Source organism: Dunckerocampus dactyliophorus, chromosome 20, assembly GCF_027744805.1.
Source record: "Dunckerocampus dactyliophorus isolate RoL2022-P2 chromosome 20, RoL_Ddac_1.1, whole genome shotgun sequence".
In the NCBI taxonomy this organism is placed as follows: Eukaryota; Metazoa; Chordata; class Actinopteri; order Syngnathiformes; family Syngnathidae; genus Dunckerocampus; species Dunckerocampus dactyliophorus.
In genome coordinates this window covers 4,466,862-4,494,100 of record NC_072838.1, presented here as the reverse complement: position 1 = coordinate 4,494,100, position 27,239 = coordinate 4,466,862, and the positions used below count along the sequence as shown (strand labels likewise).

The 27,239-nt window shown below is 42.5% G+C and overlaps 1 protein-coding gene across 2 annotated transcripts in view; it reads right to left on the bottom strand.

Moving 5' to 3' along the window:
* Positions 1 to 726: 726 nt before the first annotated feature.
* The window catches only part of nfatc1 (nuclear factor of activated T cells 1), a 29,567-nt gene continuing 3,054 nt past the window's right edge, over positions 727 to 27,239 (bottom strand). For both annotated transcript variants that reach the window (XM_054764570.1, XM_054764571.1), the window contains exons 4-10: positions 18,902 to 19,104; positions 18,616 to 18,788; positions 16,769 to 16,909; positions 8,914 to 8,969; positions 7,543 to 7,675; positions 5,429 to 5,956; positions 727 to 1,562 (exon numbers count right to left, since the gene is read on the bottom strand). In XM_054764570.1, the coding sequence (XP_054620545.1) occupies positions 1,507 to 1,562; positions 5,429 to 5,956; positions 7,543 to 7,675; positions 8,914 to 8,969; positions 16,769 to 16,909; positions 18,616 to 18,788; positions 18,902 to 19,104 (1,290 nt within the window). In that variant the 3' untranslated portion in view covers positions 727 to 1,506. The remainder of the gene's footprint in view (positions 1,563 to 5,428; positions 5,957 to 7,542; positions 7,676 to 8,913; positions 8,970 to 16,768; positions 16,910 to 18,615; positions 18,789 to 18,901; positions 19,105 to 27,239) is intronic.

Genomic DNA, 27,239 nt, shown 5'->3' with positions numbered 1-27,239 from the left:
AGTTAGTTATTGAAAAATACGTAATTTGCCAACATAATCGCTATATTACCGTAACTTTTTTGTTCTAAATGTGATGAGGTGAGGGTCTTACCAGGTGTTTGCACGGCTGCAGCAGCAGATGGCAAAATGACACCTCATTTCCCTAAAGCACCTAAAACAGGTGCGAGGCAGCCGAGCACAAAAGAAAACAACTTTGTGATTTTCATAAGATTGCCACTGGAGGTCAGCCTGCTAGGCCGATGTTGGACCACTGGGTGTCGCCGTTGCACAGGAAAAGAAAACAATCAGGAGGACTACGGTAAGACGATGCGTGTGCTCATTACATTTTCACTACTTATAACATGGATTTTTTTATTTATTTTACTTTTTAAAAATGCTTTTAGAAAAACATTTAGTTAGAGTTTTGCATTAGTTTTTATTTCCATTTGGTTTGCAAATGTATTTATCGTCGTGTTGAAACTTGAATCAGCTCGTATGTTTGGTCTTAATTAACGTGCAAAATGAACTCTAAAAATCACCACTTGGCTTGTTTGCATATGAAAGATGAGTAAATAAAGTCAATGTATGGAGGTCGTGTGGTACTGTGAGAGTGCCAGGCATCGTAGCTTTCCGAAATGACACACGTGACAAAAACACTAAAATAAATAGGTGACTCGTGTGCTGGCAGAAGGAGAAATACTTTCATACAAAACAGTTTTATTTGGTTTAAAAACGTGTCATGTCCACATAAAAATACAATTTTACAACACAAGAACCTGTTTTGGTAATTTGCTGAAACATAACATGTGGATTATGTTAACAAGTCGATGCTTCTTTGGCTGAAATGCATTTAAAGTCATAAATACAAATAAATGCTGTGCAATAAAAGGCTGCATGATAAACACGAATACACAGAGCACATGCAAGCAGAATAAATAGAAACAAACATAAGATAAGGAACAAGAAGCAAGTTGAGCTCAGCTAAATTTGAGATGATTTGTTCTTGTAAGAAGAAAGATGAATTTGATTGTCTAGATGCATAAAAATACAGAAAAGTAACAAAAAAACCCTGTACAGTAAGTGCATGAAAGCGGAAGAAGAATGCTTAGCTTGACTTTGAACATAAACATATGTTATATAATTGTATTTCTCCTAACAGAAGGTAGTTATAAAATATTTTAAAGCTGTGTTTCTGGTTGTAAACTTTAGCAAAAGCTACATAAACTCTCCTCCTATCTTCTTGCTGCTTGTGGTCCAAAAGGCACTTTTTTTCTCTTTCTGTGTGAGCATTTCTATTTTCTATATTTCTATTTCTATACATGACTGGTAGGCACTGGTTCATTTCTAAAGTGCAGCGTCGGGAGAAGCAATGCTTGGTCCTCTGGTTCTTGGCTGTGGGTTCGCTTGCGACACAGAAAAATGTCAAATAAGACTGAAAAATGACAAAGGCACGCGTTGGACCCTGGTGGCCACATTTGTCTCCCCTGGTTTTTTAAGTGTCACTTGTTGCTTACTGTGTGGGGGAAGCTATGCGTGGCTGTGGACGGAGATGCTGGACAGGTCGTTCCTGATGATCTCATTGACTGGGAGGGCAAACAAAAAAAGAGGGTTAGCAAGAAGTAGTGTTTGGATTGCTTTCATATTTGTAATACATCATGTAAACAAACACGCTCACTTCCTGTCTCCAAATGCGTCTCGCAGTCGGAATTCCACCCGCAAAGACTAAATAATAACAAGGTTCTAAAAACGCGTGTGGAAGTGTTTAGTGATGACATCAATACCAGTCCCATTTATGGCCACGAGAGGGCGCCACTGTACCATCTAGAGCTCATTCAAGCCTCACGCTGTCACGAAATAACATCATCACTCAGCAGGACTCTGCGAGGTCGCAAAGGGAACTCTTTGGCCCGCGTTGTGTTTGTGTTAGTCGGTCGCCATGGCCTACTTTTCACCGTGCTGCCACATTTGAAGCCGAGGATCTAATTGAAAAAAAAAGTCAATGTATTGATCCACGTTTTACAACGGGGCGCTAAAAATAGTCCCTGCGTGACACCCCAGGCAAGAGGGTGTTGATCAAACACTTCCCGAGCGAGCGGGATCGATGCTTGTTTTTGGTTGGGTTGCCATGACAACTAAAGCCTGCTTTCCGCCAAATTGTGAAGGGTACCAATGAGCGCTCACTGGCTTCCTTTTTGGGGTTCCAATCTCAGTGGTAAGGTACCTAAAGGGGCGGGGCTAGACACAGCAAAGTGCACTGATTCATGGCTCGACTTTCAGAATGGGAAGAACTAACCCCTACACCCTACACCCTACACCCTACACGTAGTGTACACTTAGTAGCATCTCACACTGCATACACTTGGTGGTACTACGCACTCGGTAGTATACACTTGGTAGTACGCACACACTTGTTAGTACACCCCACGTAGTGTGCACTTGGTGGTACACTTAGTACGCATTGCGTATTTTACACTTGGTTGTACGTACACTTTATGGTCCTACACACTAGGTAGCGTACACTTGGTAGTACTACACACTATGTATTGTAGTATGCAAGTACTTGGTAGGATGCACTATATAGTGTACACACTACGTAATACTATGTGTACACTTGGCGGTGCTATCCACTAGACAGTGTACACTTGGAGGTATTATGCACTACCTAGTGTACACTTGGTAGTACGCACACTACTAAAGTATACTAAGTATAGACTACTAATCTAACCCTAACGCCTAATCCTAATCCTAACCCTGACAAGAAAGTCTCATGATCCACATGTCAAGAAGGAAATATGTCCCCCATTGTTGTTTACGATGTGGACTTCCTCTTCTTTGTCTATTTACGTGTTGGACATCAGGAATTCCAAACATGGATGAGTGACTGTGGAGCCGAGCATGAAGGTCCACTGTGAGCTTATTTCCCTGACGGTTCTTCCAGCAGGCGAGGAGGCCTGTGGACTTCGATATGAAGTCATCCAGGAACCAGCTTCCTGTCCCGTGGAGGTCCACCGCAGCTGGCGGCGCCTGATACCGGGGCGGGCCGAGCAGCCAGGAAGCCCCAGACAGACGAGGAACTCCCAAACAATTAGTGGGCCTCACAAAAAAAAAAAAAACAAGGAAGAACTGTGTTCCAAAGATGACCACTGTGAAGACCAGAGAGAATAAAGTCTGGAAGGGGCAGAAGAGAACCCTCCCTCCCCGCATCCCTCTCCACCACCTCCAAAGTTTACTGCCACGTTCAACAAGTCCAGACCACAAGCCACGAGATGTTCTTGGCCCTGATCTCGGGGATCCTACTGGGTTACTGCGAGGCGCTCCTGCTGTACTTCAGCAGCACTTTAAAAGAAAAGCAGCTAAAATTTCAATGTCTCAACAATCGACACTTGATGGACCGTAAGAGAAATTGGACTACAAGCGTCCAAATATTGTGGCAAGACAACGCACCATCTGCTGCACAGGCTGGAGGTCTGGACTTCTCTGGCCTCATAAAGACTTCCTCTATTCTTAAGTACAACATACACTGTACAGTTACTACATGGTAATAGTACACTAGTACAACTAGTAGTTTAGAAGTGTGCATACTATACCTCAACTGTGTAGCAGTTTACTACAGCACTCAGTACACAGTAGTCATTTAGTAGTACACACTACGTAGTGTACACTCAATAGTGCACAGGTAGTACGATCGATGCACAATGTAGTGCACACTTGGTAGTGCATTCATTTGGTGGCACTACACTGTAGTGTACACTTGGCAGCACACATAATGTACACTTGGTAGTACTATGCACTATGTAGTGTACATATGGTGGTACTATGCACTAAGTAGTATGCATGTACTTGTACAAACCATGGAGCATACACTTGCTAGCACTTAGTAGTACTAGACACTACATAATGCACACTTGATAGAATGCACAATATAGTGTACACTTGGTAGCACATAATACATAGTACATAATACATAGTACATCAGGCACAGACATAGCACAGTGCCAAATGTACTGTATACTCGGTAGTACTACGCACTACATTGCGTACAGTTAGTCATACTATGCACTAGGTAGTATACACTTGGTAGTATGCATGTACATGTTAGTATGCACTGCGCAGTGTACACTTACTAGTGCTACACAATACATATCATGCACTTGGTAGTATGCATGTACTTGTACTACACACTACATAATACTATGTATTACATGTAATGTGCTGTACACTTGGTGTTACTATGCACTACATAGTGTACACATGGTAGTATGCATGTACTACTATGCACTGCGTAGAACAAACTTACTGCGTGGTTGTACACTGTACTTGGTAGTACACCCACATAGTGTACACTTGGTAGTACGCACACTACTAAAATAAACTAAGTACTTACTTACTTACTTACTAAAATATGCCTTGAAGGTTTTACCAAAGTTCGCTAGGTCCCTTTAAGAGGAGCGCAGGCCAGACGGTCAAGCTGCGGCCAGACGAGATGATTCAGACTTTCCAGAGTGGGCACCTTTGAGTGGACGGTGTGCAGAGATGCTTGAGAGACAAGGAGTATCACTCTGGTGTGGTTGTGTATCCAAGGCTGCCAGAAGGAGGAGTCCATGTCCGTGCCTGAACGGTACACTGGTGTAGCCCTTATGGCTAATTAGAGCTAACTCTTTGTAGCTTTTACAAGGCTAGCAAGCTACAGCTGCTCTGTTCCCCAAGCTGTAAAAGTCCAAGGAAGAAAAGCAGAGCGCTAACAAGCCGTTGGATGGCTTAAAAAAAAGAAGTAAAATTGCGTACTTGTCCGCTGGAGTGGCAGCGTTGAAGTGAAATAACACACCTTTCTGTTTTAAATGTCGTCTGACATTTTTTAACGACAGAAACGTTACACCTGAGCGGGGCCGCCGGGGGGAACAGAAAGCCTTAATGACGTGAGAAGCCACATGAATATGGCGGCGCTTCGTAAAAAGGCAGCCAATGAAAACAAGCGAGGGTCCATTGTGGTTACGGCGGTGCACTTAAACCACCTGGGGCGACGGCGTAATTGCACCTCACGGCGCTACGAGGAGACGCGAGCGTGAACGCCAGACGTCACGCAGGAAGTAGCGCAAGAATGGTCTCTGCGGTACGACAATGGTGACTTGTTCATCGTGAATCTCCGATGCAGTTTGAAATGCAAACACCCTGGCATTGGGGGACCAATCGCGGTGCTGCCGTAACTGAAGGGTGGTGCTCAGAGGAGATTCTAGATTCTGTTGGGGGCCTCGGCAAAAATTCAAAGGGGGCCCCTTTGCATAGAGCAACCACTATAGAAGCTCAAAGATTGTCAGCCCTCGGGGGGGCCCCCCAACTGGGCTGGGGTTTCAAGCAGGTGCCTAGTGGCAAGCAAGCGCCCTTGGTGGCACTAGATGAGGAACATCTCCTTCCTACAAGATTTTGGGGTGTCCCAGGAAAATCTACTCACCATCATCAAGGTACATCTGGTCCAGTTCCTGTGGTTCCTGTTTGATGCTGACGCCAAGCGCTGGGGGGCTGCCATCCTCCTGCAGCACCCTCTCCGGTGCCTTCCCCTGCTGTTGAGCGCCTGGGCTCCCGCCGCCCCCACTGGGGGCCATGCAGTGAGTCGGGGAGAACGGCGCCTCTGGTCCAGAAGCTGGCGTGGAGGGCGGCGTGGAGACGCCGGGCCGGTAGAGGCCGGGCGGCTGGAATCGACCGGGGGTCTCCTGGATGATGGAAACATGGGGCATCGGGAAGGGCGGCGGCGGGGGAGACAGGTCATGTAGTTTGGGGCTGCTGCTCGGGGAGGAAGCTGAAGAGGGATTGGTCGGCAATCTCTGCTGAGTGTAAGCCCCGCCCACCACACAGGGCCTCAGCTCGGAGGTCACCTGAGGGGGGTAGTACGGCTTGGGCTGCAAAGAGAGGCCGGTCTCACGTGGGGTGCCCACCAGGGGGCCGTCGTAGTCATCCCGCGGCTCCGTTTTAATGGTTGGAACTGCAGGGGGAGAAGAAGAACGATGTGAGTAAGTGCGTTTGGCGTGCGAGGGTGGGTTTGTTGCTAGCTGAGCCAAACAAACACATCATCAATGAGACTTTTTGTGTCTGAAGATGATGACTCATCAACGCCAGAAACATCCAGCTGCTCCGAGAACAAACGGCTCCATTTTCTTTGGACGCCTGTTCTCCTGACGCCGCATCCAACACTGCTGCTGCGAGTCCAAATAAACGGCCACTCGTGTCAGGAGAAAAAGCCGCTACGTGTTTAAATAAGAGCTGTCAATCATGACTAAAGTTCATTTTAAGAAAACCTTTGATGGTTCTTTCATCACTTGTGGCCTCCTACTTCACTGAAGTACTAGCAGTACCTTAGCAGCTAGTTGCTGGAAATATACACAAATACTACCACTGCAATCACAATGCTGCTGTGTTGGAGCCGGCCACACCCACTGGACGCTTGCTTACGCTTTAATGACTTTTTATTTAGCTTGTCCCTTCGCCCGCCCTCATGTGCCCAGTCCCCGGAGCCCTCGTGGACAAACAGGTACGGAAAAAAAGTTGGGTTTTTTTTGTTTCTTTCGATGGAATAATGGTGTTGCTTTGTTCCTCCCTCGCAAAACCACCAGACGCTCCAGCAGCTGAAAATATGTCTAATAAGTCTGTGGAAAACATCACATTTAACAACGTTTAGCACATAAAACAAGAGGGGCTTCGGAAACACGTGCACTGACTTTTCAGAAGGAACCTCCAAGTCAGGGAGATTCCCGCCTGTGTTGTCATCGCTAGCAGTGTCAGCCTAGGACGGGGGGTCCAAAGCGCGGCCATAGATGTATTAGATGCAATGAATAGAATGTACAAACATTTGTACAATATATTCTACAAATATATTAGAACAACAACAACATAAAAAAATGAAAAAATCTGCAGTAATTACAAAAATATATTAAGAGAAAAAAAATGACAAAAAGACATCATTTTACAAAAAAAACAATGTGTTGAAAAATAATGTCATACAAGTAATTTTAGTCATAGTCATAATATTATGAATAGTTGGAAAATTAAAAAAACAGCAGAAATGGAAAAACACAGCTGTAATTTTACGAGAATAAAGTCAAAATATTAAAAGGAAAGAGTTGTATTCTAAGGAGAAAGAAAGTGGCAATTTTACGAGAATTAGGTTGTAATATGATGAGGAAAAATAACAAATGTTTAAAAACGCATATATTTAAAGTCATAATATGAGGAACAAACAAAACAACGAATAAAGTTGTTTTTTGGAAAATTAGGTTGCGAAATTACGTCAAAATATTATGGGACTAAAGATATAATTACGGGAAGAAAATTGACAGGAAGACAGTTACTAATATACATTACATGACATTACTAATATACGTTGATTGAAGTGTAAAAAACGGCAAATACAATACAAAAAATGATGTTTTGACCAAAAATCGACATTTTTATGGGTGAATAATAGTGAATAAAGTGAATAGTGAATAATATTTTACAATATATGGCCTAAAAAATACAATATACATAAAATTTAAAAATACTATACAACGTGGAATGAAGTGACGTGTTTACCTGCGGATGGCACGTAGGTGAAGCGCTGGTATTGACTTCGTTTCCTCTTGCCGTTGCAGACGTAAAAGTTGACGTGGACAGGCATGGCCAGTCGCTGGTTTCGATAGGGCGGGACTTCCACCAGGAGCACGTTCTGGAAGACAGAACAATAGGAACCGCTTGAGTACGCTCAAAACAAAGCCACGTACACAGAAAGTGAGTCGTTTAAGGGCACATGGCTGCTCAAATATTACAAGAAAAAACAAAGAAAGTATATTTTGGCTGTGGTATGCGGATGAGAGTAGTCATAAAATGACCATAAAGAGACATGATGAATTTTTATTATTATAAGAGATGTGGTTGGTTGTTTGAATAGTGAATAACTGACTGGGCGGGACTAACAGGCTCTCTAAATAAGGTCAGCAAAATATTAGAAACAGCTCTTTCATAGAACCGCAATAATAAAGCATACTGTGCTAGAGTTATTATCAAATGAGTCAAGTGGTGCTAAATTTAATCTTTTTAAAAAGAACAAATTGATTAAAAAAGCCTTGAAATTGTTCACCATCTGTGCTGAATGGAGTCCAAGTGCAGTACAGGGAACATATTCATGAAAAATTGGCTCATTTGTGAACATAACACACCTGTGGAGTGACTCCTTTGCAGCTTTTAGTGCTTTTAATGCATACTGTGTGTTCTTTTTTATGCATGAACGTGACCTTCAATGCTGGCAAACTGGGCTCCCTGCAAGACAACTGATGCAGCATGTGAATGTGACATACACATGTAATATGTATGTGTGTGTATGCGTGTGTGTGTGTGTGTGTGTGTGTGTGTGTACAGAAACTAGGAGCAGGTGCAATGCGTCACACACAACACCATCTAATCCCCTCCCGGGTCTCCCCACACACTCCCAGCGCACCGCACCACTGTCTCCACTAGGAGGAAGTTCCATAGGAAAAAAGCCAAGAATAGGAGCCCACCAAAGACTTCCCCCACTATTAATGTTTTTGCATCTTGGCAGGCGATTAAGTTAACAAAATGTGATGATCTGCTCATGTACAGCCACGATAATTGCACAATTTAATGAGATCCAGTACAAAAAAGCTATCAAAGAGGCATTCATTTAACAATGCCTTTAATATTGTGGTTGTAGTGAAGTAGCTGCATCTGTTCCAAATATTTTGACCCTATTTAGCTACACCAAAGGTGCATGTGTGCCTAATAAAGTGGCTGATGAGCAGCAGAGACGACAGGCAGGTGATGGACGGGGTGGCAGGGTTGAGCGTGAAGCAGGAAGCTGTCAGGCCTCTGGTACCGTGAAAAATAGTTACTTTCTAAATGGAGTCTGGCGTGGAGAACAGGTCGTAAAGTCGCCGTGCTTGAACTTACATGCTTTGAGGCGTCTCTGTCCACTTTGGCCTCCGTCTCCCATAAGTGATGTCCATCTGCGGAAGACAAAGACCAAATGAGACAAAGAATGCACACTTCTTGTGTCAGAAGTGAAGAAATGGAAGGAGCACTGCTATCATCATCACTGATAGAGAAAGCAGCAGGAGACGTCACAGCGTCTGACCTTCATGAGCTCATGTCCTCAGAGAGAAATCTGATGCAACCCCCCTCACACTCACACACACACACACACACACACCAAAAAAAAGCCCTGAGTCATTCCAACGGGATGAGCGACATCTCGTGCGGAGGCCTTGACTTGGAGGCCGCGTGGAATCCCGACAGCAGCTGGCCAGCTCGTTAGCAAACACAAACGTCTGGAAAGCGATGAGGTCGCCTCAAACGCGCTCACTGGAATCCGCACTACCTCGTATGCAGAGCTGTTTCTAATATTTTGGTTAGTAAGCTGCAACATTACAAGAAAATTTAAGTCCATTACCCTGAGGGCCACATTTTCACAAAGCCAAGGACCAGGGGCCCGACTTCTACTTTCACTAGTTTTCCTACTTTGTAAAGTCATAAATTAAAACACAAACACTACATGAACACTAGTCAAAGATCCTCTGTACGACAGGAGGGCTATGCTGTTTTTAAGGACATACAAAAACGCTAGTCAAAGATCCTCTAAATGACAGCAGTGCTCTGTTGTTTTGTAACGACTTAATGCTACTCAAAGATGACAGGAGTACTGTGCTGTTTTTAGGAATGTGCTGCAAGAATGCTCACTATTTTAAGAATCTGTTGCAAATATGCTGGTCAAAGATCCTCTAAATGACAGGAGTGCTTAATGCTCGTCAAAGATAAATACTGCAAGATTGCTGTGCTGTTTTTAGGAATTTACTACAAAAATACTGGTCAAAGATCCTCTATATGAGAGGAGGGCTCTGCTGTCTTTAAGGACTTCATGCTCGTCAAAGATCAATGGTGCAAAAACAGTGTGCCATTGTTAGGAATCTGCTGCAAAAACGTTAATGGTCCAAATGCTTTGAAGTGAACTTGTAGGTCGGTGTGGCGCCATTCGCAGGTCGGGTTCGACTCACGGGGCGCCAGTTGAGTAGCTGCGCCTTAGCGACAAAGAGGCCTTAGGACGAGGTGATGAAAACATCCTTAGCAGTTTCAGTGGAATAAAGTTCTCTTGAAGGACGCTAAGTTGGACTTGTGAGCGTCTGATCTTGCGAGACGCTCTGAGCTCGGAGGGGGGAGGAAGAGCAGAAGGAGACGGAGGAGGTGATGAAGCTCCGCCACTGACAGCTTCTATTAGACCCGCGAGGACGTCGGAAAAGAAGCCGAGCCGTTCCCGTTTACTTTCCGACCGCGGCTGGCAGACGGAGAGCGGACTTCCAGCTGCTGCCGCTCTCCAGGAAAGATGACCTCACTTGTGGAGCATCTCAAACCCTTCCCCCACACCCCACCCCCCACGCCAAGAAAGGGGAAAGGACAACACCAAGTCTTTGTCGTTGTCTCATCCACACATGGTCTGTACGACTCATGCCGGAGTCCATTCCAGACCACTTGCAGGCTCCACTCTGGACTGGTGGACCAAAATCCCAAGGAGGTTGTCCCAGGACAAGTCCAAAACTCTACAAGTTCTATGAAGTCCATGAAGCACTCAGGAGGCAATTAAAGGTGGCGCCATTTGTGTATTTATGTAAGGGTGGTAGCAGGCTGATTCTGCTTCTGGAGGGGATTTATAATTTGTTTACGTCACCGCTGGATTGATGGTGAGCAGGTAGCGACTGTGACGGGAGGAAACGTCTTTGTGTATTTCATTTGGACCTCACCGCACCGTGTGGTTAACCCAAAGAGATCAAAGAGCAACCAATGAGAGTCCTCCGGCGTTTTCTGGTCGGGAACATCGCTGAGGTCCGAACCTCGCCTCTCAGCCCCTCGGCCGCACGTCGTTATTCACGTAATTGATAACCGCAGACTGAGTCTGATAACCGCAGAATGTTCTGGACTTGGAGGGCAACATCTGTGCTGCGGCTGTTCTGATACACTTCCTCCCCTCCTCGCACAATACGCTCTCTGGCCCACCGTGTTGGAACGCATCCAATATTATCCCAAGTTCAACACCTCCCCCCCAGCTCCCCCCTCCTCCTCCCACATAAACCCACTGCCCTTCAATGCAGCTCACCTTGGAGCAGGTCCAGACTCGTATGGTGCCGTCGGCGGATGCACAATACTGTAACGTGTCATGGCGGTTTCATAAAGGGAAGTCAAACGGCGCCTTGTGCCCCCTAATTGGGCCGAGCTGGGTGGGTGGGGGTGGGAGGCTAACGTACAGTAAACATAAACACATGGCCGCCTCACAGAGCACCCTTGTTGTGTCCCTGCTTCCGACGTCCCGTGACGGACTCTTGATCCCTAAAAATATCTACCCTTGACACTTGACATTTTATTACATGTGGCGCCCCCTATGGGTTATGCTTTTTCTGCCTTTTGGCGTGTTGATGATGCCGTGGCAGTTCAGGTTTCGGCTCATCTCGCTCCTCGCGCCGGCCAAGAGCAAAAGCTAGTGCCGCACGCAAAACAAATGGAAGAAGTCCAACAGTTTTTCTTATACTGCTCGCAGCCACTAGGGGGTATGTCGCTGGGTATTCAGTCATTCAAAAATATGTCTGGATTGAATGACATACACAATCCCAATCCTATAATCCACCACTCAGTTCCCATTTTGCTGCTTATTCCGTTCATTTGCTTGTTTAGCACAAACCCCGCAGTACTCGACACCTCCAAAAACCAGAGGATTTATTCCCCAAATGGAAATCGCAGCGCTTTATCGGGCTTCGGCATCAGAAGGGCAGGCTGGGGAAAACCATCACAGTCAGTTTCGGATTACGGGACCATATCTGCATCTGCAGCGGCTGCAGCAAAGTCCCTCGCTGCTGCGGAGTGACCCGATGTTATCTGACTTGTTTGTGGCGAGACGTGCAAGTGTGGGCGAGCAGGTGGAAGAACAACTGTCACCTTTTAGCCATACAGTATAAGCGGCCTTAAAAGTCAAAGTTCACTTTGACTCCATTTAAGTACAGTAAGTATCTACTGTACTTATTATGAAATGTTATTATTTATTCTTTATTTTTAATGTTGTAATTTTGTGATTATTTATTTTATATGTATTATTATTGATATTATTTATTTTATATTTATTCTTCTTCTTCTTCTTCTTATTATTATTATTCTTTATTTTATATTTGTTTTTATATTTATTCTTACATTTTTGTTATTATTAATATTGTTTTGATTAGGTATTAAGAACCTACTTAATTCAACATTTAGCAGCTTTAGCATTAGCTACAAAAATGTAGTTCAGAAATATAATTTAGTATTATTATTATTATAATAATATTATTTTCTATTTTTCATTATTATTTATTTTATATGTATTATTCTAACATTTTTCTTATTAATATTATTAATAATACTTTTTAAGTACCTACTTAACTCAATGTTAGCTTTAGTGTTAGCTGCAAATATATAGTTCTGGGATATTGTTTATTAGAATTTATTTTATATTTATTATTCTTAGTTTAGTTTTTCATATTATTAATAATAATTTTTATTAAGTACATACGTACTAAACTTACTGTAGCTTTAGCAATAGCTGCTAATATGTAGTTCTGGAATGTTATTTATTCTTATTTTATACTTATTTTATATTATTTATTATTATCAAGAAATAAATGATAAAAAAAACAAATAAATAAGGAAATAAATAATAGAGAGTAGGGGTGTCAAAGTGTTAACAGAAATTTCCTTTAACGACAGTATTATTTTTCACGCATGATTAATTAAGGTGCGCACTTCCTGTAATAAAAATGCAGTATAATAGTCTACCTGTGCAGCGTGGGAGAAGGTTAGAAGGTACGTTCAAGGACCATCGAATAAAGTGAGACAAGTCCCTGCTCGCATTAAACATGCAAAAACTGTGGGATTTCTAACTGTATATTATATTTTAAACAAATAATGGCCCATATTTCCAAAATTTATATGCCTTTACATTAAATTTTATGTCATTATTTACAAATAATTTTATTTTTTAAAGTTTTTTTTTAAATCATTGTGTCTGAATCTTCCTGCAGCCCGGTGGTTGGGGACCCCCGCCTTACATGCTTGGGGATATGATGTGCTACAGTATTTCACACATTTGAAAATACTGTAAGGATGCCACTTTCATCCAATTGGCGTCTTTATTTTCTAAATGTAAGTTTAATGTCTACATGAACAATTGTAACCGTTGAATCGTATTGAATTGAATCATATCGTTTGTACACTGTATCAAATTGTATCGAATGGTTACGTTTTTAAAATACAGTATTTGAATCGTTTTTCTATCATATCTTAACCCGTATGTCTAGATGCGTATCGAATTAGTTACCACAAAGAGTCCCTAATTATGATCGATAAAAACTTTGATTAATTGCGATTAATTATGAGTTAACTATGGAAAAGGTGCGATTAATTGCTATTAAATATTTTAATTGATTGACAGCCCTGATAGAGAGCTAAAAACTCATTTAAAAAAACGTGTTTGTTAAATAAATAGGGTTGATACAGATCTAGTGCTGGATCGTGTACCTCGGTGGTCACCAACCATTTTGAGCCCAAGATCCCTGGTTGATTTATTTAAAGCTTTGTCTTAAAAAGACAAAGCTTTGTGCTATTATTGGTTGTTGGCGTCAACATGTCAGCCATTCCTCATTGTGGCTTTTGCTCTATTTTTACCATTGTTGCCGTTTTTTAAATGTTATTTTGTTACTGCAGTGATGCAATGACAATTGAGCCACGGCCTGCGGGTGCCCCCAGAGCTGCACTTTGGCCACCCCTACTTTTATGGATCTTCATCGGCTCGATGAGCAAACTACAACTCGGCGTGTTGGCTCGGTGTCGCGGGCGAGCGAGCGGGTTGAGGAAAGAGAGAATTTAAAATAGTCAGCCCTTACCGAGCTGCAGCTTGAAGATATTTTGGAGGTGAACGTCTACAGAGCCACATTCTATGAGCCACATTAACGTGCAGTAACTGCTGTTGTGTGCTCAGGCACATCGCTGCGCTGTCACTCTTTCTCTCTCTCTTTCTCTCAACCGCTGAACGTTGAGAGAGGGGAGGCGGTGTACGTGCGCTGGGACCTCCGGCCAGGTTTTGGGGACTGGGCTCCTGGCTGGAGCTTGCGGGTTGCCTGGAGGGTGGCGAGGCGTATGGGCATGTTCAGTGGTCAAAAGGCGCGCCTTTTTGTCACTCTCCGGGAGGGGAGGGCACTGATGTAATAATACATTTTTTTTCTAATATTCTCGCGACCGACCGGCAAAGTCCCAAAGATTGACTAGTAGCTCACGATCCATGGGTTGGTGACCCCTGGTGTACCTAATGAAGTGACTAGTTGGCATATCATCACATTTGAATTTGCAATTCAATTTCCATGCTTTTTAGTTTTTTTTTGTTTTTTTTTTACCACGAAATCAGCAGATGCATTTCCTGAAATAAAACCAAATTAAAAGTCACCATTGTTTGCAGCAATGATGCTTGCCTAATAAAACGCTAACGCCTTTTAAAAATACGTGCAAGTAGGGAGTCCTTCCAGACTGTTTTTGTCTTTCCCTTGGAGGAGGGTGAGGGGGCAGGGATTTCCTCCTGTGTGACTCAATCACAAACACACACGCACACTAAAATTAAGAAATGCACAAAAACAGCCGCCCTCTTTCAAGAACGTCATTTTGTTTGTCAGCTCAGTGGCTGAGATTGTTGGACTCTCATGCAGAAAACTAAACAACTTAATCGTTTTTTGGTTGTTTTTTTTAGTGTTGGCATCCCTTCTCGGTGGGTGAACCCATCCTGCCTCTGTGTGTGTGATTACAGGGGAAATTCTGACACACACACACACACACACACACATACACACACGTGTAGTAAGTGCAGGATGCAAACACACACATGCGTCCATGCCCACGTGTTTGCAGCTCTGTGGGAAACAACAACAAAAAAAAGCTTGAGGTCTTCCACTGCGTTTGGGTTTATGACTTTGTTGAAACAACAATTAGCGTCAACATCCCTCCTGCTCATTAAAGCCTTGACTTTGCATCCACGAAAAAAACAGCAGGGATGGACGTGTGGACGGATGGAGAGGATGAAAGGGGACGGGGGGGTCATTGTTTGCAGTGGAAGCCTGGCTTTCGGGTGTTTCCATGGCAGGATTGCCCAGGAATTCGAGTCCGGTGCCAAACTTTGGGGAAACCCTTCACCCAAACATGAGACACCCACGCCTACGCTGGGTCTGTGCTTGGTCCTAAAGACAGTAGTGTTGACTGTTCAGGGTTGCATTATGCTAATTATATTATTAATACATTATATACACACACCTGATTAAGTACATCCACACAGCCTCCACAAAGGTATGAGAGATGTGTGATAATAAAAGTTAAATGTAAGTTCCTGCTTCACACGCACATCCTGTCCCTCCCGTCCCTTAGGTGCCTGACATCTCTCCTGGTCATCGGCACATTAGGCACACGCGTGCCTCTCGTGAGCGAAATAGGGTCCAAATATTATTAATATTACCACCACAACGACATCCACAGCAACACACTATTTAGCTAAAATAAGACATATATGCATATAGATGTAACTAAAGACTAAATGGACACTTTATTAGGTACAATTGCGCCGCTTTTCACTCATCAAACCGCTTGGAAATATTACATTTTTACCATAAAAATGGCATTTTCCTTTAGGGTATTTGTATAGTACATTGATTGAATGAATAAATTGCATGCTAGCATACAAACATGTAAAACCTTTTTTAAACAATGGTACATGTATGCTGTACAAACTTATCATATTTATTATTACCTACTTAACAGCTGGTTCCTGCGGAACAAAAACGGCCTGTTTTCAGAGAAAAAACAAACTTGTACGAATTTTTTGAGCAAAAATTTGCAAATTTGCAGGGCCTTGGATGCTGAATCACTAATCTGCGGTGCTCCACTGTGCTGTGTGTGTGTGTCACCCACAAAGCTGACATGCAGGCTGCTTTTCCTTTACATGCACTTCTATACTTCTTAGCATAACAACATGCTTTTCGCCTTGTTATGACATTTAAAATGATTCAATTGTCCCTTTGATTTTTCAGTACCGCCTTAAAGGTGCAATATGGTCTAATCATACATCATCTCATGATTTCATATTTTGGCCATCATTTCATGCAGGTGCAGGCGTACCTAATAAAGTGTCCAGTTAAATGTATATTTATGGGGGGAGGGGTTACATAAAATACAAACTATAAAAAAGCACAAGCTACTACTCTGGGGATGACCACCCGCCCCCTCCCACTGGTGGAACAATGAAGAGGCTTCCCTTGTTTTAGGAAGAGAGGAGTCACCGGGCTGATGGGATGACACGTGAGCGCCCCCCCGCCCTGAGGGTCACGTTTGCTCCGCTGAGGCCAATCAAGCAAATTGCTGTTTGTAAACTACGCTGCCACCTCCCTCCCTCTCTCCTTTAAAACCCAAATAAGTAAGAAGCATGCGCACACACACACACACACACACACACACACACACACACACACACACACACACACACGCTGCTGAAAGAGGCAATGGAAAGTTGTGCAAATGTAAATGTGCTGGGTTAAAAATACAGCGCATTAATGTGCACCACATGTGGCACTCTGGCAACACCGAGGATATTTTGACGGCGGGGGGAGGGAAGGGGAGGGAAGAGTCCTGGGGTTTCTCCAACAACGCGGTGAGGGAGACACACACACACACACACACACACACACACACACACCTCCCTCACCTTGAGCCTTCTCCACAAACACCACCTTGGAGTCGGCCTGGAAGTTGTGTCCATCCAGCAGCATCCTTTCTCCTCCGGGGGCGGGGCTTGTGTCCAAACTCTGCTTGTCCACCAGCGGCAGCTCCTGAGCCGACCTCTGGGCTGCACGGCGAGGGAAGGAGGCAAGGAGGGAAGGGCTGGAGTTAGCAGCGGAGCACACACCCACTCCCCATGCAGACCTGAGCATCCAGACGCTACCATCCTTCTTTTTTAGTCCTCTTTCCCTGAAAATGACGAATGCTTGGTCCTAAATATTTACTTTAGGAATATTTGCCCTCTGCATGACTTTACTCCTCTACTTTTACCTGCTGTCAGGCTTTATGTTGGCCTCCTTTGCTTGCCGGCACTTCTATTCTGTTCTGGACTGCAACTTCACTGACTGTGGATTATTTTCAGTCATTCTGGTGACTTCTACTTTGAAAGGTGGCGGCTGCCATGAATGATTTGCGAGAGGAGCGATCGCATGAATGAAACGGCACGTCTTTATTAGGCACACAAATGTAGCATGCTGTGGGTTTGACTTTTGGATTATTTTGAGTCTGAGTTATTTTTTTATTTTATTTTTTTTTATTAAATTCCAGCAGCATTCTTTCTCCAAATTGAATTAATTACATTACATTAATTAATTAATTACATTAAATTAAATATATGAAACACGCCAGGTATCTAACCAACACGACCACACATCCCCAACAAATGAAATGTTTTTTTAAATGTATTTTTATTTTATCTTGTTTTACTTCATTTTGGATTTGTTATTATATATATTTCTACAGCATTCTCCAGCATTTCCCTAATTAATTCAATTCATTTAATTAATGAAATTAATTAATTTTAATTTAATTTAACTTAAATTCCAGCATCATTCTTTATTTCAATGTTCTAAAGTTAATGAAATTACATTAGATATACAAAACATTTTATTTTAATTTTTTATTTTTTTTCCAGCAGCATCCATTTCTCCAGCATTTCTTTGATTTAATTTAAATTAATTTCTTTAAAAAAAAAACATGTAAATAAATTTTTTAAACCATCAAATAAGAATTAAATGGAGCAGCTCTAGCCAATGAGCAAAAAGCCCCTGTCAACCCACTGTCCAGCACAGCTCTTAAGGTGCCGGGGAGTCAGGTTTACATAGTGTATTATTGCAAAGCCACACCAGGTTGCATCCGTTACAGATATACAAAATTGTGGTATCGGACCTTCCATGGTGATAACGCACGACCAAGTCAGCGTTGATTTTTCAGAAATGTGAGTGCTCATGAAAGCTGGTGAATGTGTTTTTATGCAGACAGAGATTTTTTTTTAACTTCACTTGTGTGGATGAAGTTTTTTTTCTCATCCCATGTATGAAGTCCATCCAACATTTGAACAAAAAGGTTCTAGTCCCGGTGAATTCCCCAAGAATGGCGTCGCTGAGGAGCTAATAGCGCCTCTCTTTTGCCGCTTTAAGTGCTAGTCTTTCATTTCACGGCTCCACGTCAGCGCCAAGCCCTTGTCATGCCGACGACGCCTCCTTAGTGCACCCAAAGGTCGAAACGGGCCAGATTCTTTTATTGGGCCGAAGGCTAAGGAGTCATACTCGCCCTTTTCTCCATAAATAGCCACTAGAGATAGAGATGATCTCATATGAGGTGTTACAGTCATGACATCCTGTCAAAATAAAGCTCTTTACTTCCCTGTTTGCCACCAAAAAAAGCAGTTTTATCATTTCAATGTGAGGTTTTGAACTGAAGGAGGCTGTGTTGGAAGTCCTCATTCAAATACAGCTATGATGCGTTCAAGGCCTTCAATGAGCGCGTACTTACAGCACTCGATGGGGTTGGATGCGGCCTGCAGGGACACGGTCCTGCCGCCCGCCTGGTTGACGTGCACCCGGAACACCATGCGCACGCGCGTGTTCTTGCGCCCGATGTCAGTCTCGCCCTTCCGGAGCTCGATGTCGGAGTTCCGCAGCTTCAGGATGCCGGCGCAGTCGATTCTGAAGGACAAAAGTGGATGGGATATACTGTATATACTGTATATATATATATATTTATGAGAATAATGGTAGAATGTTTGCAGTGAGAGTATAGCATGTACTGTAGTACTGACATGGCACGCATGTTGTTTTCAGGTAGGAGTGGTATCTCCAGCACTTTGGTGTTGTTGTGTAGGGCTTCCAGGCTGGGCGTGGACACGGTCTTCCCGGTGATGCGGTGGACCTGGTAGAAGGCATGAGGCCTCAGCAGGCGGTCGTCTGCCGTGCCGATGAAAAGCTGCAGGGTCAGCGGCTCGTTGTCCACGTAGCCGTGCAGCTGTGTAGGATGGGGTCGGGGGTGAAAGACACACTCGTGAATCTCCCACGAAGAAAAAAAACATGAATTTGCTTGTAAAAACAAAGTCAAGTTGTCAGCAACAAAGGACACATTTAGTGAGGAGCAGCGTTTCATCTCCTTTACAAGCAAGCAGGGAAACCACCAACGGCGTCAGCCCTCGTCCGACAAGACTCATCACTGTTTGAGTCAAGCGGAGGTCAGTGAGGGGGTAGGCAGGGGGTTTGGGGGGGGGGGCATGCTCAGGGTCAGAGAGCAGCCTGAATGGTGGCCACGCTGCTCTGATCTTTATCAGAGGAAGCGTCCCAGGAGGAACAGTGGCGTAATGCTGCTACTGATTCGTAAGTACTCACACTAAGTTGACACAAGACGACCCCCCACCCCCAACCCCCTGGCAGGGCACCCTAAGCCACCCACCCTGCTGAATCATCATGGATCCACTTGTACAGTAAGTTTTTTATTCACTTTTCACTTCACACACGTGTTTAGCAATGATGTGTGATATGGAAACAAACATATGTGTACCTGTATGTATATATATATATATTATATATATATATATATATATATATATATATATATATTACCGGTAACTGGCGACTCTAAATTGTCCATAGGTATGAATGTGAGTGTGAATGGTTGTTTGCCTATATGTGCCCTGCCATTGGCTGGCGACCAGTCCAGGTTGTACCCTTCTTCTCGCCCAAAGTCAGCTGGGATAGGCTCCAGCATACCCCTGCAACCCGAGTGAGGATAAGCGACATAGAAAACAAATGGATGGATGGATTAAATATAAATATGTATAAAAATAATAATAATAATGACATTTTTTTTTAAACAACAGATACATATCTACAGTGGTGTGAAAAGGTGTTTGTCTCCTTCCTGATTTCTTTTTTTTTGCATGTTTGCACACTTAAATGTTTCAGATCATCAAACAAATTTAAATATAAGTCAACTGAACACAAAATGCAGTTTTTAAGTGATTTTTTTTATTATTAAGGGAGAAAAAAAAACAAAGCTACATGGCCCTGTGTGAAAAAGTGATTGTCCCCTAAACCTAACAACTGGTTGGGCCCCCCTTAGCAGCAACAACTGCAATCAAGCGTTTGTGATAACTTGCAATGAGTCTCTTACAGCGCTGGGGAGGAATTTTGGCCCACTCATCTTTGCAAAATTGTTGTAATTCAGTCTCATTGGAGAGTTTTCCAGCATGAAGGTCAATAGGATTCAAGTCAGGACTTTGACGAGGCCACTCCAAAGTCTTCATTTTGTTTTATTCAGCCATTCAGAAGTGGACTTGCTGGTGTGTTTTGGATCATTGTCCTGCTGCAGAACCCAAGTTGGTTTCCAGATTGAGGTCAGCAGATTTTTTTGGTAGACAGCAGAATTCATGGTTTCATTTATCACAGCAAGTCTTCCAGTTCATGCAGCAGCAAAACAGCCCCAGACCATCATACTACCACCACCATATTTTACTGTTGCTATGATGTTCTTTTTCTGAAATGCGGCATTACTTTTACGCCAGATGTAATGGGTTTTGGTCTTGGAACTCTGCCATGCAGACCGTTTTTGCCCAGTGTCTTTCTTATGGTGGAGTCATGAACACTGACCTTAACTGAGGCAAGTGAGGCCTGCAGTTCTTTGGATGTTGTTGTGGGGTCTTTTGCGACCTCGTGGATGAGTCTTTGCCTCACTCTTGGGGTCATTTTGGTTGGCCGGCTACTCCTGAGAAGGTTCACCACTGTTCCATGTTTTTGCCATTTGTGGATAATGGCTCTCACTGTGGTTCACTGGAGTCCCAAAGCTTTAGAAATGGCTTTATAACCTTTTCCAGACTGATGGATCTCAATTACTTTGTTCCTGAATTTCTTTAGATCTCGGCATGATGCCTATGCTTTTGAGGATCTTTTGGTCTACTTCACTTTGTTAGGCTGGTCCTATTTTTTAAATTTTTTTAAAAATGCTTTTCAGATTTTAAAATTAAAAACAACACATTTTTATTTTATCGTCATTATATGTTTAGCTAAGATGCTACCTAGATTTTTTTTCATGTGCGATCTAGAAACAATTTTTTTTTTATTTAACAATTGTTAGTGAGATTTGACTTTTTTTCATAATTTTTATTTATTTGTAGTTTTTTTTTATTTAATTTGATCATTATTATTTTTTTCATTTATTTTAGTAACTTTTTTGTGCAATCTTTTATGCAAAAACATTCATTTTAGTTTAACTGGTGGCTCCAAATTGTATGAATGTGAGTGTGAATGGTTGTTTGTCTATATGTGCCCTGCCATTGGCTGGCCACCAGTCCAGGGTGTACCCCGCCTCTCGCCTGAAGTCAGCTAGGATTGGCTCCAGCATACCGCCGTGACCCTAATTAGGATAAGCGATATAGAAAATAGACGGATAAGTTTATCCTCAAAAACAAAACAATTGTCCATGTTCTTTTAGAAAATAAATAAATAATTTGGGACACATTTAAAGATACACGTTTTTCAGTCAATGGCATCAATGGATAGCGAGCGTCACCCCTTTAGAGATCAAACCGCAGTATCCAACAGGGAGGCGCCAAAAAGAGATGATTATTTGAAAATAATGAACATACTTAAGAGAAACAACCTTTTCCTGTTGGATAGACAAGGCTGCATTGATGCGTATCAGTAATTAAGTACATATACGGCAGACATATTTAAAGAAGGAAGCACACTTCATCCTGCAGCCACAATCATAATCCAATCAGTCAACGTCTGAAATAGATCCCATGTGAAAGATGGCAGGAAGCGCCTTAAAAAAAAAGAAATAAAAAAGAATGTGTGCAGCTCAGCAGAGCAGGAGCGTGCCATCTAATTATGAGCCGCTGCGGCCGAGAGACAGCTGCTAGCATTTCACTGACATAAGACGAGCACTCCCGGTGAAGAGAACCCGCACGGACAAAACCAAAGACCATCCCGGGCGAGGTTCAAGAGCCCACTCGGCTCGCTGTGCTGGTGTATATTTGCGTAAGGAAATGTGTTGCTGCACGGCCATGTTGTTGATTTAAGCGTCCCGAGTGAGCGCCGTGTCAAGTGAGGTCGCATGCGCAGGATTTACCTCTCAGCTGCAAACAATAACACCTTGTTACCGCCTTCACATCGCTCCTCATCACAATACTGGAAGATATCAGACTTTCATATTTTATTATGACGCATTTTGGCCTTTTGTTTTTGCAGATGTCTAAAACCTTCTTTCAGGAGGACCGTCCTTTCAGCAGTTTTTGGGGTTTCTGGAGCACAGCCGCTATCGCCATTAGCCTCGCCATCCATCACGGCCGAGTACCACGTGATCCAAAGTCAACTTCGTGTTCTGCCGAGGCGATTAAACGACTGTGTTAGAACTTTGTGTTTGACATCGGAGCGCATTATCACCCGCAAGAGGAATGCCCAGACTCCGGCCGGCAGCTCAAGGCACCGAAGAGAAGGGATGGGGGAAGGGGAGGAGTGGTGGAGACTCCCTGTTCATTCCGAACAAACACACACACACACACACACACACACACACACGCACAGCAATTGGTCAAGGGGCGAATCAAACGAAAAAAAATCCATCCTGTCACGCATTTGGTTGCGCATGATATTTGTTGCTATCCAATGCAATCACATGCACAAAAACACAAAATCCAAAAGAAAAAAGGGACTCATGACTCCGACAAGATGAAGTTTCGCTCTTCAAACTAGTGACGACAAAAAAAAAAAAGACTGAAGGCTCAAAGACTCAAAACTGTCTTGGATGTTTTTGAAAACACGTACGTCAGGCTTTGAACTGTCTTCAATGTTTACAAAAACGCATACGAGTTCAAGACTTTACAGTAAACTGTCTTTCGATGTTTCCAGAAAAATACCGAAAGTTAGTTGTGACTCTGTCTTGGATCTTTACGAAAACACGTACAATAGACTAGTTCAAAACTTTACATTGTCTTTCCATGTTTACGAAAAAAAACCTACAGTTCGTTGAAGACTCAAAACGGTCTTCAAAGTTTACAAAAACACGTACATGAGGCTAGGTTTACAAAAATATACTAAAAGTTTGTTGAAGAATCCAGCTACCTTGAATGTTTTGGAAGACACGTACACATTAGGCTCGTTCAAGACTTTAAATTGTCTTTCGATGTTCAGGAAAACAAACCTGCAGTTCGTTGAAGATTCAAAACTGTCTTCGACGTTTCAGAAAAACACGTACCGTACATTAGGCTACTTCAAGACTTTAAATTGTCTGCTTACGAAAACACACATAAGTCCGTAGAAGAATCCAAATTGTCTTTGATGTTTATAAATAACACACATCAGGCGAGTTTGAGACTTCATGAAAACATACCTACACTTGGACACTCAAAACTGTTGGCTGGTTTAAGACTTAACAAGAAAACATAACTTCAGTTCATTGAAGATTCAAAACAGTCTTCATTAGGCTACTTCAAGACTTTAAAATGAAAAGACTGTAAAATTGTCTTTTGAAAAAATACTTCCAAAGTTTGTTGAAGATTCAAACTGGTCTTCAAAGTTTATGAAAACAAATGTATGCGGCTAGGTTTACAAAAACATACCAAAAGTTTGTTCAAGACTCAAAACTATCTTTAAAGTTTACAAAAACATGTACATTCGGCTAGCTGAACACTTTAAATTGTCTTTCAGTGTTTACAAAAACATACCTACAGTTCCTTGAAGACTCAAAACCGAGTTCAAAGTTTACGAAAACATGTACATCAGGCTAGATGTACAAAAACAAACCTAAAGTTTGTTGAAGACTCAAAACTGTCTTTGATGGTTCATGAGTCTAGTTCGACTTGAAAATGGTCTTATAGATGTTTATGAAAAAACGTTAAAGCTGTTGAAATCTTGAGAATACTGTCAACCGTTTACGAAAACGCGTACGTTCGGTATGGTCAAAACTCCAATAAACAGCCGTTGATTTTCATATGCTGGGTTCCTTGTACACTAAATGATCATTATTTTAAAAAGCACAATATGTTGATTGAAGACTAAAGAATCTTTGATGAAAATGTGTTTTTTACGTTGGTCCAAGATGAAACTGTCTCACGTTAAGTTTGTTGATGACTGTATTTAGACAAGAACAGGTACGTGAAGCTTGTTCAAGACTGGTGAAATCGTCTTTAACGTTAACTAAATTAGTACGTTAGCTTAGTTGAGGTATCAAAATGTTGAAGAAAAGACGTATGTACGATTTGATTCCTTCTCACAAACTGTTGCATTGAATTATTAACGTTGGCAAACACTGGAGCGCAGCATTCTTGGGTCCGTGCTGGCGTAAGGGCGGTTGGCGTATGCGGTTGCGGCGATGGCATCGAAAAAAAAGTCCTAGCCGCCCGTTTGGATGCCAGAAAAGGGAACCACAGCGGAGTGGCAGAACGTTCCAGAATAAACTCTGCTGAGTCTGTGCAGGGTTTTGAGTCACAGTAGAGGTTTTGGGGGGTGGGGTTGGGGGGGCAGCAGTGGCGTGTCTACTGTGTAATCAGACGGGGGCCGCCTTGTTTGAGGCTCCCTCCAACATGGCCGTCGCAGCCTGCCAGAAACGTGTGTGGTTTCGCCACCGCCACCGCCTCCGCCTCCGCCTCCACAGCGAGCGATGATGTCAGTCGCGCACACGGGAACTTTCCTAAACAAAGACCAGTCTGTGTGCTCGGGGCGGGAGCTGGCGGAAAAGGAGGGGAGGGTTTGCGTTTTGGGTTTTTGAAGAGAAGAACACACACTCTTTCAGAACCTCCTGTCCTTAAATCATTAGCACCTCCTCACTGGGATGAGCCTGAAACTTCACTTCATCTTGAAAAAGATTTAAAGAGCAGCGCTCATGCATCACATAGATTTGGTGCTACCTGTTGGCCCGTGCTCGTAAACACATTATAACGGAGTAACTCCGTACAGTAAAGTCTGCTTCTTAACACACCTCATACGCAGCTGGTCTGCCAGAGAATAAGACAACGTAGCAGTAGGTATCAGTGTTGCCAACTTAGCAGCTCTGTTGTTGTATTGAGCGAGTATTTATTCCGTTTTTCAAAAAAGCGACTTTGGTCTTATAGGAGACTCTAACATGAAAGCACATATCGCTCTGCTCAACAAGCAGCGGATGCTATTGTGGACCCCCCACCTCATCATAAAACGAAACTGTCATGTGTCATGGTCAATTATGCAAATTAGACGATCATGTAATCCAGTCCTCCAACCCAAATCATTGCCACAACTAGATTGCAGTCCTGCGGGCCCTGTTTTCTGCTTCTGTAATTTAGCCACGTAAGTACATTGCATGATTCCCCCAGTGTTATACATATATTTCTTTACAAATATTTATATTATTCATAAAATTTAAAATAAAATAATATCCATCAATCTTCTATGCCGCTTATCCTCATTAGGGTATGCTGGAGCCTATCCCAGATGACTTCGGGTGAGAGGCGGGGTACACTCTGGACTTGTCGCCAGTCAAAACTAGGCCACCGTGCAGCCGTAAAAATAATATAATAACATACAGAACTGTAATTTTACATGACACTACATGATTTTCTTTGATGATAATTACAATGCAAGTAATAAAAATATTATTATAATAAATATACTGTAATTCTACGGGCCGCACGGTGGCTGAGTGGTTAGCATGTTGGCCACACAGTCAGGAAAATGTGAAAATCTGGGTTTGAATCTCTGCTTGGACATCTCTGTATGGAGTTTGCATGTTTTCCCCGTGCGTGTGTGGGTTTTCTCCGGGTACTCCGGTTTCCTCCTGCATTCCAAAAACATGCATGTTAGCTTCATTGGAGACTCTAAATTGTCCACAGGTATAAATGTGAGTGTGAATGGTTGTTTGTCTATGTGTCGCCATTGGCTGGCGACCAGTCCAGGGTGTCAGCCACCCGCGACGCTAATGAAGAGAGGCGGCATAAAAAATGGATGGATGGATAATAATTCTACAATATTTATATTATTTATATAATAAAAATTAATAATAATATAATTCATATAAATAACTGTTATGTTACATGACACTACATGGTTTCCCATGATGATGTTAATAATAACTTTTTAAACAATATTTTTTATTATTTATATATATATATATATTTTTAATAATAATACTAAAAACTGATATGAATAACGGTGATGTTATATGGAGCTACATGATTTTCCATGATAATAATTAAAATAACTATTAGTAAAAACTAATAATTATTAATCTAATAATTTTTTTACATTAAAAAATTTTAAAACCATATTTATATGAATTATATCATAAAAAGTAATAGTAATAAATTCATAAAAAGAACTGTGATGTTACATTACGCTACATGACATAATAACATTTTTAAACAATATTTATATTATTTTATTAATTTAAAAAATAATAATATAATAATTTATATAAAAACTGTGATGTTACATGACTGTGCATGATTCTGAGTGATAATAATAATAATAATAATAATAACAATGTGTACAATAATATTTTTTCAAATATGTATATTATTTAGCTAATTAAGAAAAAATAATATAATTCATATAGAACTCATTACATAGTTTTGTCTCCTATTTAGCATGAATGAATACAGCACTACGGAGAGGAAAAGTGGTTCTATTAAAAGTGCAATAAAGTGTGATGATGGGGTGTTGCAGGTCTACTCTAAAGTTTTAGTGAAATGTCAGAAGTTTTCATCTGGACCCTTTTGTTTGTACCTCGTCTGAGTTCAGCAGATTGAAGCAGCAGATGTCTTCAGAAGCCAAACATACCCACACTCCCCTTCTCCTCCCCTCAGACCACCACTGCTAATGTGACTAAGCTCTTACTGGACTGCACTACGTCACTGAGGCTGTGTAGCGATGGCGGGTTGGTTAAGTGGGGGTGGGTTGGAGTTTGGGGGACGCAATGGAAAAAAGTCTGAGTCACCCCCGTCTGGACAGGAAGCGACTGGCCTGCCCGAGAGCATAGTCCATTCACAAATGTGACATCTTTAAATAGCACGCCGCCTCATTTTCACACATGAGCGAAAAAGTAAAACGTGGAGGTGAGAACGGGGAAAGGCAGAGCACGCCACGTCTTCGTGGACGTGTGAGCGTCAACCTCCACCAAGCCGA